General features: G+C 44.2%; 1 protein-coding gene across 1 annotated transcript in view; it reads right to left on the reverse strand.

Annotated features, from left to right (window-relative positions):
* TRPC7 (transient receptor potential cation channel subfamily C member 7) overlaps positions 1-13,428 on the reverse strand; it is a 168,094-nt gene that overhangs the window by 30,964 nt on the left and 123,702 nt on the right. The window contains 1 exon segment of the mRNA XM_027776423.1: positions 12,094-12,358. Coding sequence (XP_027632224.1) covers positions 12,094-12,358 — 265 coding nt within the window.

Consider the following 13,428-nt stretch of genomic DNA (forward strand, 5'->3'; position numbering starts at 1 on the left):
TGGCCATGATTTCCTGGATGGCCAGAGTGAAAGCTGCCCCCAGCTGAGCAATAGCCTGACTGGGCAGGAAGAAGTCTTAGCCAAATGATGTATTACTAAAATCTCTTCTAAGATCTCAAAGGAGAGTGTCTATAGCCTCTTCTTCTTCTTCTTCTTTTTTTTTTCCCTGGGGTAAAATAAGTTGAGATAACAAAGTCATCCTTTAAAGAAAAGGTATGTTATTGGCTTGAATCCACTATCTATCTGGATTCACCATTTAGTCTCTTGGGGCTTTCATTCATACTTACCCTTCTTGACATGAACATTCAGTGAACTAATTGAATCCACTGATTTTGTTTTTTGTGAGAGGGAAACTTGAGGTCTGACTTATGTCTAATTAGAGGGGCTAATTATAAGCAATACAATATTTTATCTGGAGATCAAACCATGTAACTAAATAACTTATGAATGGAATTAAAGAGTTAAATATTTTAAGAAGTTACATGATCAAAAAACTAGAATGAAATATTGGTGTTTAATATAGAATTTTGGGCTGGAGCAAATTTTATTAACTACAAAAATTTATTTGACCACACAAAATTCCTATACACCAAAAACATAAGTCAAAATATAAGGTAAAAGACTAAGTGAGGAAACTGCATTTGTAACACCTAAGACAGACATGGGTGGTGACCTCCTTACATAAAGAGCTCTTACAAATCAATATGAAAATGACTATATTCTAGTAGAGAGGAATAGAAAAAAGTTCAATGAAATTGATGGTCTTCATGGTAACAAGAGTGCAACAAGTAACTTGACATGTCATGCTAGTGTTATCTTCTGGTTTAACATGTGGCAGGAAATAAATAAAACTTGGCCCCATTGCCCTGAGTGGGAGAAGATTTGTGTTACTTTGACCTTGGAAGCCTACAATGATATACCCTCAGAGAAGGCTGGCTTTGGAAAGGAGCCAATAGTACATTATTGATCCCTAGGACTCAGACATTGGAGCTGGTTCTATTGTCTTGATAGCTTACGGCACTTTGGCAGTCATGCATTCATCATCATGTACAGTTTTCAGGAGCTGTGGAAACCAAGTCATGAGGGGCAGAAAGCCAGTCACTGGTGAGGTCTGGGGCTGGTTTTCAGGAAGAAAGTACAGTATCTTGGAGTTGGCTTAGTTGACATTTACCATGAAACTATTTGTCTCACAAAAAAGTTCCCACTGTTGACTGTTCAGTCTCAAGACTAAACTGAAGGTTCTTTACTGGTAGGGGTGGTAGCCATTGGCATCACATTTTCCTCTCACTCACTCTGGCTAGCTATAGAGTTTGCACAGATTCCTCCAACTGTGTCAACCCCAAGAGGCTTCAGACAGACCATTAGAGGTGTAAGAAGAGCAAAGGTGCATGCCTGGGTTCAAATCTCAGCAATGCCAAATACTAGCTATGTGAGACTGGGAAGGTAACAAAGCTTGAGTCTCAGATGATTCCTCTATGAAATAAGCATAATAGCGCCTTATTGTTAATTTTCTATGAAGATGAAATAAGCAACTCATATCAAATATAGGACCAACTACAGTGGCACAGTGATAATGCAGTACTCTGCGGTGCCAGACCTACATGGAAGGCTCCAGGTTTGCATCTCTGAGTCTTCCCTTACATGCCATGCATGCATGTGTTCATGACCCAGGAGGGCTATGACTGGGGGTGGATCGTGGCATGAAGACTTTGTTGGGGGCCTCTCTCTTTCTCTCTAAGAAATAAATGAATAACATTAAAGAACTATATATGGTCTTCAAAAAGTTCACTGAAAATGCATATTATGAGAAATCTACACATGGATTCAAAAAACTTTTAGGGTGGCCCGATGGCCTAGTGATTATGGAAGCTGGATCCCACATAAGCCACAGTTTGAATCCCAGCCCTAGTGGCTTGAAAAACAGGTGTATGTGTGCCCAAAACCCTGACAGGGTGGAAAAATGGAGGAGGGGGATAATGATGCCTCACTGGGAGATGTCTTCACTCTCTCTCTGGTGGGCACATGTGCCCTCTGGTGATTAAAAAAATATTTTTTGCACCAAAACATTGGGCTGTTGGAAAAGCCATGACATATTTTTTCTGCTTTTCTATGCAAAAATACATCATGATTTTTCTGATGACCCAATAAACTTGTACATTAATTACATTTTCCATGAACTGTTCAAAGTTTCCTCATAGTAAGAGTTCAATAAATAGTAGCTATTATCTTATTTTGCTACTTTACTAAACTCCAACTGTGTGTCAGGCACTGTCTCAGGTGATGAAGATACCCCAGTGTTCAGAACAAATATGTTCCTGTCATTTTGGAGGTCCCAGTCTACAAGAAAGCCCAATAAGGTAAGGTTGGGCAGCAGGTGGTATTGTGTTTAAGGTGCTGAACTCCCATACGACCAACTGTGGTTCAAGTCCTGGACCCAGCAACTTAAGAATCATGCCGTGTGCACTTATGTGCATGCCCAAAATCCCAGGAGGAGAATGGAGAAGGGACTGACAGGGTTACAGGCTCTGTTTGCTCCGGTCTTACTTAGGAGCACGTACACCCTCTAAGCCCCTCGAGTGCTTCCCTGCAGGGCTGAATAGAGTTAATAATTCAGGTACTTACTGACTTTTCTGAACCAGCCTCATCTTCTTTCCCATACGCAAAATCATCACAAACCCTTGATTTCATGCAAATTCTCTGATTTCTCCAGTCCATGCTATCTTTTTGTATTTGACTCTTGGCTTGCAGTAGAAGGGGCTCAAGTTTCGTCAATAGGCTACCCTAGCAATAAGAAGTGCTCCTAATGAAGTAAAAAAGGCAGGGCGCCCATGAGTGATGTTGAATAGACCATGATTCACCCTCCTCTTTCTGGGTTGGGGTGTGTGCGGGGGTGTGGGGGGAGGTGGAGTTGGGGAAGGTTGGGGATGATTTGTCATGCAGAAAGCAGGGAAGAGGTAATCAGTTCTCTACCAGGTCTGTCTCGCCTAGATAATGGGACTTTAATAACAGGTTGCCTGAAGAAGCAGTTGTGTGTAGGTCTCAGAGAACAAACTGATCAACAAGGCGAGGGTTTAGGGCAATTGTTATGAAAATTGCTGCTTCTTCAGAATGCCATGACCCCACCTCTCACCACTGAACAGTTCAGTTGGGTTACCTACCCAAATCTGCACATAACAGGCTAAAATTAAGCAGGAGGATCAGATCCTGAAAGGCTGTTTCTCAAGTTCTGTAGACAATAGCGGATGCTGTGCTAGAATTCTGCTGAAGGGGAAACAATGCCCATCTGCTCTCCAACCTGGGATGCTGGAGGATGGAGTTTGGAATGAAGAAAGATCTTGTTAGAAGGCTGGATTCTCTAGTGTCCAGACCCAGGACTGAAAGCAGTGTGACCAGGCTTGAGGAAAGTTAGGGGAAGCAGTCAAAGGAGGTCTGAACCTCACCCTTGCCATGGCCCTGTAAAGTTCTTTCCTCTGAGTCACCTCTTGGTTCTATCTTGAATCCTTAATGAGGAGTGTACATACACACAGTGTGTGTATATATATAAAATTTATTTATTAGTACATTTATTTTTATTTATTGCCAGTGAGTGTATGTGCTTGCCAGAGAGAGAGAGAGAGACCCCAATGGGGCATGGTCATGTCTTTTTTTTTTTTTTTTTCCTCCACTCCTCCTTCTTATCAGGATTCTGGGCTTACATGTACATGTGTCAAACATGTTTTTTTTAAAGCTGCCAGCACTGGGATTCGAACCATGATCAGCCACGTGGGATCTGGCTCCCTATGCATGGGGCTTAGCTGCTACACTATGGGGCCAGACCCTTAATTAATCTAGGAGTAAAAGAATCTGGCTATAGAATCATGCCAAAGAGCTGGGCTGGGCAAAGTATGCCAGCCTGGGCTGCCCTAAATTATGTCTTCCACAATTAAAAAGAACCATTGAATAATTACTTTCTTTAACTTGTTTTTCTGATTTAATCTTCTGCCATCTCCTCAAACTCTTGCCTGCTTCAGTTCTTCAACAATGCCCTGCACAGGCTGAAATGCCTTACTAGTTATCCTCTAAAACCCTCCACTTAGGGTCACCTTTCCATGAAGCTTTGCCCATCCCTGCCAAGCTAAGTTCAGAATTTCCACCTCACTGTGCTGCCCATGGACGATATGGTATAATAGCTACTACTGTTTTGTTTTTTTTTTCTTCCTGAATCTCCACTTAAATTATGAGTTCTCCAGGGGAAGGAGGATTGTTTTATTAATCTCTATGACCCTGGGGCCAAACACAGATCTTGGCATAGAGTAACTTCTCCATAAAGGTTTGTCAAATTAATGAGCCAACTCTGGAACAGTAACCTGCTTTAGCCAGAGAAGAATCACAGGTGGCATATTTTTAGCTGAGATATGTGATAGCATCAAATTCTCAATAATAATCAAAATCTAAATTTAGTATGCTATTCTTTTTATAAAAGAATTATTTTACTTTATTCATTATAATCATCTTTTTAAATTTGGTTAAAGAGAGACAGAGACAGAAAGAGAGAGAGAGAGACAAAGAGAGAGAGGGAGAGAGAGAGAGAGAGCAGGAAAATGAGAAAGCAAGCTGCCAGGTCTGGGACTTGAACCATGGTCAGCCATGTGGGAGTCCAGTGCCTCAACCACCATGCCACATGCTGGCCCCAAGTATGCTATTCTTTAAATTTAGTATCAAAGAAAAGTGACCTCGTATTTGAAGAGCTATGACTGCCACCTCAAAGCATAGGCCCTAGAGTGTGCGTGGGGATTCCACTGTTGGGGACTCCAGATCAAAAGGTGTAAGATGGGCTCAGGGTTCTACAGATCTGGTTCAGATCCTCTTATGGCTCTGTGATCTTGGGTGAGCCCAGTACCACTCTGAGCTTGTTTCCTATAGTAGCATCTGTGTCATTCCATTGTATGGGTTAAATGAGAGAGTTACGTGCATGTGTCTGTCATGATGAATTGATCAACAAATGGTATTTTTTATTATTACTCGTGTGCTTTACTGACTCCAGAAAGACTGAAGCCTGACTTCAGCTCTGAGCTAAGAGTCTGTGAAACTTAGCCTCTAGACTTGGACAGTCTGAGGTAGGCAGGGTGGTGCAGGGTGGGGTATGGGTGAGCAGAGCCTTAATTACAGAGCCTGAAGGCTCTTCCAAAACCACTGGAAGGAGAAGCTAGCTGTCCTATGACTTGGACAAGTGGTGGGGCTGAATTTGTGCCTCCTGCCCCCTGTGGGCAATGAATCCTTTTGTATGGAGTGTGGAAATTTTTCATAACTGTTATGGAAAATAGACACTTCTAATTTTGCCTAGCACTGCTGAAGCTCCTTCCATTAAAAATCATTCCTGTGGAGACAGAACAACCTTAAGAGAGGTATTATTTTTGATTAGAAAAGTCTTGACTCAGCTATGCTCTGAAGCTGACTCCAGAACAGCCTATAGAAAAGATTGGGTAGGATTATCTTCTTCTTCTTTTTTTTTTTTCTTTTTTTAGAGAGTTTTTTTTTGCTATAGGGTGCATGCGCTCGCCAGAAAGACAGAGAGAGACAGAAAGCAAGAAATCACCCCCTGGGGGGATGGCCACACCACAATCCCTTCTCCTCCATTCTCCTCTCGGGATCTTGGGCACGCATGCACCCACGCCCGGTGTGAGTTTAAGCTGCTGGGTCCGGGAATCGAACTGCGGTGGACTACGTAGGAGTCCAGCGACATAGCCATTATGCCAACTGTTGGTCCCAGGTAGGATTATCTTCTGAGCTACAGAGCCCAAATTTAATCTGTAACCAGAATTAGGTGGAGAAAGGCAACTTTACCTGCAGGGGAGACCGGAGCCCCTGTGTTGTCTGAGAGGCCCTTCCACTTTCTTTCTCTGGGTCACTTCACTGTCTCTAACCCCTTTCATTCTCCTCTGTGTGTAGCTGCCCAGCCCAGTCATGGTCACCGATCTGGGTATAGGAAGTACCCTTTCCCTGTGTATTCTCACCCAGTTCTATTTCATCTATGAGCCAAGAACCTTGTTTCTCTTTTTCTAACATAGTAGACAGAGTGCCTGGTCCTCAAGGTTTCCATACTATCTCTATAGTTATGGAGTATGCATTTCAGCAAAGTTAGCTATAAAACAAACCTTTAAAGAGCAAATCTTATTTGCCTACTGGTTTCCATCACATAATCAAAGATATGTTCCTACTAAGAACAAAATTCCCGACAGTCTGAACTGAGAACTTTCCCTAAAGATTTTCTTAAAGAGAGTGTATTCTCACCCCCCCCCCACCACCAATTTCCTCACCTATGTCTTGGGACACTTAGATTTTGTACTCTGAGAGCAAAAACTTGTCTGAACATCATTTCTTCCTCCCCTTGGTCATTTTCAGTTTCTAATAGAAGTGGCTTTGAGATAATTAGCTGGCAGCAGGTATACTACCTATTGTGCCCAGACACGCCCCAGCTTGTCAAACAGTGACCCTTGTAAAGCAGCCCTGCTCAGTCCCTTTAGGCCAGCCCCAAAAGGAAGAGGCTGTGAAAAATAACCCAGATGTTTGGTTCTAAAGTATAGGAAAGCTGAAAAATCGAGAATGCTTATGGCATCTGACTCTTGGGCTCATTCCTGCCCCATCTGGCTATTTACTCAGTGGCTTATGCTTAAAACACCTGCCTGAAATTCTAACAAAAATATTTAGGTTAACAAGCTCCCTGCTTTTTAAACACAAAAAGCTAAGAACAGCTTCCATCTCCCCATCTGTGCAAAGATGAGGTGGGTCTAGATTAGCATTTCTCAGCCTGTGGTCCTAAGACTTATCTATTTCAGAATCTCCCAGTGGTTTGTTAATGAAAATTTCTGGGTCCTACTCTGGAACTGCTGTAATTAAATGCTCTAAGAGGTGGGACCTGGGAAGTCCCAAATTTAGCCACTGCTCCAGGTGATATTGGTGTTGTTTGAAAACCACTGACCTCAGTTTAGGCTTCCTTAGGCTGAACCAGTTTGATCTACCTGTTTTCTTCTAGTACCTTCACCAAGGTCTGCTGAATGGAGGAAATGGGAATTTGGGGGTTTGGAAGGAGGTATGTGATTCTGGAACTGGAACACACTAGCAGTTACGGCCAGGCTTGGTTGAGGCCTGGGAGTTGGGATGGTCTTCTCTTTTTTTCTCCTCTCCTCTCCTCTCCTCTCCTCTCCTGTCCTGTCCTGTCCTGTCCTGTCCTCTCCTCTCCTCTCCTCTCCTTTTCTCTTCTTTTCTTTTTTCTTTTATTTTCTCTTTGGATCAGAATGTCTGCCCTTCTCCTCCCTTTCAGACAGTACTATAACTTGGTAGGACTCAGGTGGCTCTGACTCTTGTGAGCTGGCCTGGAACTGCCAGTGAAGGTAGGAGTCTTATGAGAAAGCATCCTCCAGTTCACTGGATAGCTCACTGTCAAGGTGGGCTCCTGAATTGCCCTTTAGGAACCTAAGATGCCCTTAAATAAAATGCCCTTGAACATGGCAAGAGTGGGGTTGAGGGGAGTCAAAAGTGAAGGTTGGAGAATACCTGCAGTGTGCTCCAACACAAATTTCCCTTCTGTTGGATTGAGTCTTCCAAGTCTATAGACACAGATTCTGTAGAAGTCCTATCTTACCCTACGAGGGGAGACCACTCACCTGCGGTTGAGCCAAAGGGGAGCTCCTGAGCTGGACAGGTAATTCTGGAATAAACATTCATCCTAGTGGGTCATTTGCCTTTACCATCAGCACAGTTGGCACACAGAATAGCTTTGAGTCCCTTAAGGCACAAGTCTCATTTATCCTCAAATGGCCATTTTATTATCAAAGAAGATCTCTTGGGGGTGACATGCTCCAGAGAGCAGTTGAAGGTAAAAGATGACATTTACAAAAATCCATTCTTTCCTCTCCACTTCACTGCTCTATTGACTGTTTTCCTGCTCAATCAAATCCTATTCACAGCTACACATCCCATTTCAGGAGCTGCCAGGGCGATAAATATCCTGTCCCTTCTTCACTGCACTTGCTGTCTCCCTACCTTTTCTCCTTTCCCCATCCTAGAAGGCCTGGTACCCTCTTTGGCTGGGGATCTTGTTCTGGAACAATTCCATTTAGTTCCTAGCACATGAGACAAGCCCATTCCTTTGTCCCTTTCTCCTACTTTTGCCTTTCCCATGACTCTTCCTGATCTCCAGAACCCCAGTCCAGGCCACTTGCTTTTCTCCCTCTGTAAATTAGCTGCACCACATCTAGTTGAGAATGTGGCCAGGTCAGCCCTACTCTGAGTCCTGATTCATTTTACTGTGTGTGGGGGACATTGACTTCCTGAGGGACTGTGGGTTAGGCATGTAGCTTCTTAGTAAGGGGAGGGAAGAAAGTGCACAGAACCCTCAGGGCAGCAGACACGGGACAGAAGTCCATGCTCTCAGATGCCCAGGCTGGCTGTTGTGACCTGCCAACCTTATATTTGGTGGTGTTTCTCCTGCTTAGTTCCTTATTCTTAGTCATGAATTATTTAATGAAAAATACCCCATGCTAAACTAGAAACACAGGAGGGACATCAGGGCCTGACCACAGAGGGTAAGGGCCTTGGTTTATTGGCTGGCATCTTCTTTGTGTTTACCAACAATGCGTCTGAGCCGAGCAGATACATTTAGCTTTGCCTGGAGCAGATCTAGAGAAAATCTGCTTTGGAGTGGTCCAAGATGATATTATTCCTTCAACAGTTAATAACGGAGTAGTAGAGTGATATATGCAGGTCCAGCTGATTCAGTGATGTCCCTGTCCTGAGCTGGTGGATAGTGTGTCACTAGGCCACTGTCCAGAAAGGGTCCTACAGGGCCAGATCAGTGCCCAGGTGTCTCTTCTTGCAGTTTACCCTTCCCCCTCCACCCCTTATTCACCATCTCCCTTAGCAACACAGCCATTTACTGAAGGCTCATTATGTGGTAAGCACCTGGTTTGATCCCAATTCTTTTCATTGGTTCCTTACGACAATCCTGTGAGGTTGGCCCTCTGAGTATTCTCATTTCAGAGCTGGGGGAACTGAGGCCCAGGGGAATTTAAGCACTTGTCCAAGACCACACAGTCAGTGACAGGCAGAACTCGGACTGACTCTAGTCTGATTCTTGGGATGCTGAGGATCCAATATAGCCTATGGACTGAGGGGCCATGCCAGGTACCCTCAGGTGCACTTCTCAGCATTGGGCCTGGCACCTGCTCTCTGTAGACACACAAACAACTTCTTTGTTTCAGAGACAGGGTTTAAAAAAATTCATAGAAAAGACATATTATGAAAAATGGATGTTTTTATAACACTAAAATAAACTTGTACTTTGGGCCAGCAGTTGGTGTGGTGGTTAAAGAGGCTGGATCTCGGGACCAGCAGTTAGCGTAATGGCTATGTTGCTAGACTCCCATGTAGTCGACCGCGGTTTGAGTCCCAGACCCAATAGCTTAAACTCATGCCGGGTGTGTGTGCATGCATGCCCAGGATTTCGAGATGAGAGTGGAGGAGAAGGGGTTATGGCATGGCTATCTCCCTGGGGGGTGATTTCTCGCTTTCTGTCTCTCTGTCTATCTCTCTGTCTTTCTGGCAAGCACACACATCCTATAGCAAAAACGTCTAGTAAAAAAAATTAAAAAGTAAAAAAAAATAAAGAGGCTGAATCTCATGGCTGATGTGTGGTTTGAGTCCTGGACCTAGCAGTTGAGAAATACATTGGATATATGTGTGTGTGTGTATGCCCAAAGTCCTGAAAGAAGGGTGGAATGGAGAAGGGATTGCAGCATGACAATTTCTCATGGTGGTGCTTTCTCTCTCTCTCTCTCTCTGTCTCTCTCTAGTGAGTGCACATACCCTCTGGTAAAGTTAAAAAACAAAAAACAAAAACCTTGTACTTTAATTCTATTTTCTATGGCTTCTGAAGTCTCTCTGTATGGTGCAGCAATGCCAAGGTCTTACCCTTCTTGATAGTTCTAGCTGGGGTAGTACAGGCCCTGATTCTGAGCTGAGCAGCATAGAGTTCATTGCCTGTGGTTCTTAGAGACAAGTGTCTGTCCTTGATGGGTGATTTCTCCAGAAGGGTAAGGTAAGGCCTAATGCAAGGTGGGAACTGCTCAGGGTGCTTGCATGGCTGAGGCTCACAGTCTTTTCTGCTGACTGGAAAAATGGAATTTTAGGCACTCAGGGCTTCCTGGGGACAAGTGTCAGGGAGTGCTTAGCCCTATTGGTATCAGCAGCTGAGCTGGTGTCTGGAGATTAGACTCTTATTCTTTCCAGATTCAGGTCAGGAGCTTGATGAAGGAAAGAAGTTCTGGGATTGGTGATGGTAGTGGTGGTGGTGATGGTGGGGGTTGCTGAAGAAGGATATGGACTAAAAACACATCTGTGTTTTAGGCACTTTACATAAACTATCTCATTTATCCAAGAAGGTATTTATTAATAAGTTGGAAATCTTATTTCTATTTTATAGATGGGGGCACAGAGGCTCAGGAACATCAAGTGATTTGACTTAAGGTAACCAATCAGACAGCAACCTTGACAGCCTGTGTCAAGATGTACATTTAGGTCTGCAAGATTTTTCTAGTAGACCCTACCCAGTGCTATTGATGGGGCTCCAGGAGACCTCCTGGCATCTCCCATGGAGGGGAAGAGCTTTGGATCTTTGTGGACACAGGCTCCGTGAGCTCTCTTACCACCTCCATTTGGGATTGGGGGTGGGAGGCATGTGCCACTGTGTTGCTCATTATAGAGCCCCCAAGGCAGCTGCTTCTGGATCCAGGTATCAGTGCCTGGCCTCTCACTTAGGATGGGAACTCCAGACTGAGGAAGTAACCGCTTGAGCTAAAGCTGACCCGTGGTATCTCACTTAGGATACATGTCTCTTGCCTCCCTGGCTTGGGCCTTCCCTCCTGCTATGGAGGGACATGGTGCAGTAGGACTTGCTCAGTGCTCACAATCAGGCACTGGCTCGTCCAGCCAGTTACAAAGAGCTGCTAATTGGTACCTCTCACAGACCTGCCTCCCAGCTGTGCAGATGTGGCCTCCTTGGAAGTGTAGGTGAATTAATGTCCTGTGGACTGAATTTGACTAATAAGAGACTGTAGAGGGGAAAGGTCTGACTAACATATTTGTTATCTTTCTTTTTTTTTGAGAGTTTTTTGTTTGTTTGTTTGTTTGTTTGTTTTTGCTATAGGGCGTATGCATGTGCTTGCCAGAAAGTCAGAAAGAGACAGAGAGACAGAAAGCGAGAAATCAGCTCCCAGGGGAGATGGCCATGCTGAAATCCTTTCTCTTCCATTCTCCTCTTGGGATCTTGGGCACGCATGCATACATGCCTGGCATGAGTATAATCCATTGGGTTCAGGACTCGAACCATGGTTGACTACATGGGAGTCCAGCAACATAGCCATTATGCCAACTGCTGGTCCCCATATTTGTTATCTTTCATTCTGGTGGGTATTCTGAAATATGGTATTTCCATACAATCTCCCTAGAGAGGCCTGTTATGCCAGGGTGTGGATTCTGGTGGACGGTGGCCAGGGCAGCAGTGGGTGTTTGCTCCCCATACTCCACTTCACGTACCTCCTGTGCCACGACACTTTCTATTCACTTACCCTGTTCCCATACTTCACTTTCTTTCAGCCTGTGGTATTTTCTATGGATTTTAACTTCCTGTGCCAATAAATCTATTGACATTCAAGTTTTGCCCAGGTGACACAGGATAAGACAACAGTAATAATAGTACTAGTAATAATGATAATTCCTCCATTCATTGGGCATTTATTGTGTGAGTTGTATCATCTTACTGAATCTTCACACTATCCCTATAAAGCAGGTACCATTATTCTCATTTTAAAGTTGGCAATGAAAACTCAAAGAAACTAGCAAACATGCTCAGTTACATGCTCTGTGCCACGCAAGTGGCAAAGTAAGGATTTAACCCAGCTCTCTTGTTCTTCCAAACTCTTGAACCTGAACTCTAAGCTGGCATTGAATAAAGTTGCCTTTTTATCCTTCAGAAATACCAGAGAAACCTGACTTTGCACGAAATCACTGTAAGTGACTTCCGGAGAGACCCTCAGGGCCGAGCCCTGGGATACTCACGTTGTAAACGCAGGGTTGTACTTTGCACCTCGGTAGTAAGAGTACAGGTTGAACATCCCAATCATGAAGGCCACAAATACCATGATGAAAATGACCATGAACTTGAAGATATCTTTCACAGTTCTTCCCAAGGAGATCTGCAGGGGCCCAAAACTCTCGTTGGCTGGCAGGATGTACGCAATGCGAGAGAAGCTCAGTACGACAGCTATCGCATACAGCCCTTCTGATATGATCTGAGGGTCTGAAGGCCACCACTTGTCCCTGGCTAAAAGAAAATAATCTTGGTTATGCACTGGGAAGACACAGCTGTCCTAGAAGAGAAACCAGTTAGGCATCTTTAGAGCTCTCCAACTACACCATCTGCCATCCTGCTCCTTTTCTTAAATTAATCCCAGTGCATGGAAGGTGTTACCTCTCTTGGATTGTGCCAGCCCATCAGTTTGTAATACCTTTCCAGTATGTCAAGGTCTAATTAATTTTCAATCACTCATCAATATTCTGCTGCAGCATCACTTCTTTCAGGAAGCCTTCTGTGATCCCGCTCCCCCACTCCCTTACACACAGGCTGGGCAGGTTCCCTATTGTCTGTGTCTTCCTATGGCATCCTGGGCACACCCCTGTTGTGGCACTTACCAGACTGCTTGCAATTCTGTCCTCTTTAACAGTGTTTGAGCTTCACACACAGGAGCTGTCTCCCTCAGTGAGGAAAAGCACGAGGAAGTGGCAGGGAAAATCCTGGTTTTGGACTCAGACAAACCTGAGGTTGAAAGTGACTATTCAAGGTCAGCAAGTGGCATAGTGGTTAAGACACTGAACTCCCACATTGCTGAACACAGTTCAAATCCCAGACCTGGTGACTTGAAACTTATGTTGGGCACGTGTGTGTGTGCCCAAGATCCCAAGAGAAGAATGGAGAAGGGATTGTGGCATGGCTATTTTCCCTGGGGGTGATTTCTCACTTTCTGTCTCTGTCTCTCTGGCGAGTATACATGCCCTATAGTAAAAATCTAAATAAATAAATAAATAAATAGTCCTTTCTACTCAGTGGCAAGTCACCTAACCTTTTTGAGCTTCATTTTCCTTGGCTGTAACAGGGTCTGGCACACATCAAGTATTGATGAATGGTTATTGAATGACTGAATGAACTCCTAACCACAAGTTTAGATGAGCCAGAAGTCAGAACAAATGAACTCACATGGAGACCAGGAATCTTTTTTTTTTTTTTTTTGGAGAGAGATTTTCACTGTAGGGCGCGTGTGCTCGCTAGACAGAGAGAGACATAGAGACAGAAAGCAAGAAATCACCCCCCAGGGGGGATGGTCACGCCACAATCCC

The sequence above is a fragment of the Tupaia chinensis genome, unplaced genomic scaffold (genome assembly GCF_000334495.1).
Source record: "Tupaia chinensis unplaced genomic scaffold, TupChi_1.0 Scaffold000672_1, whole genome shotgun sequence".
NCBI lineage: Eukaryota > Metazoa > Chordata > Mammalia > Scandentia > Tupaiidae > Tupaia > Tupaia belangeri.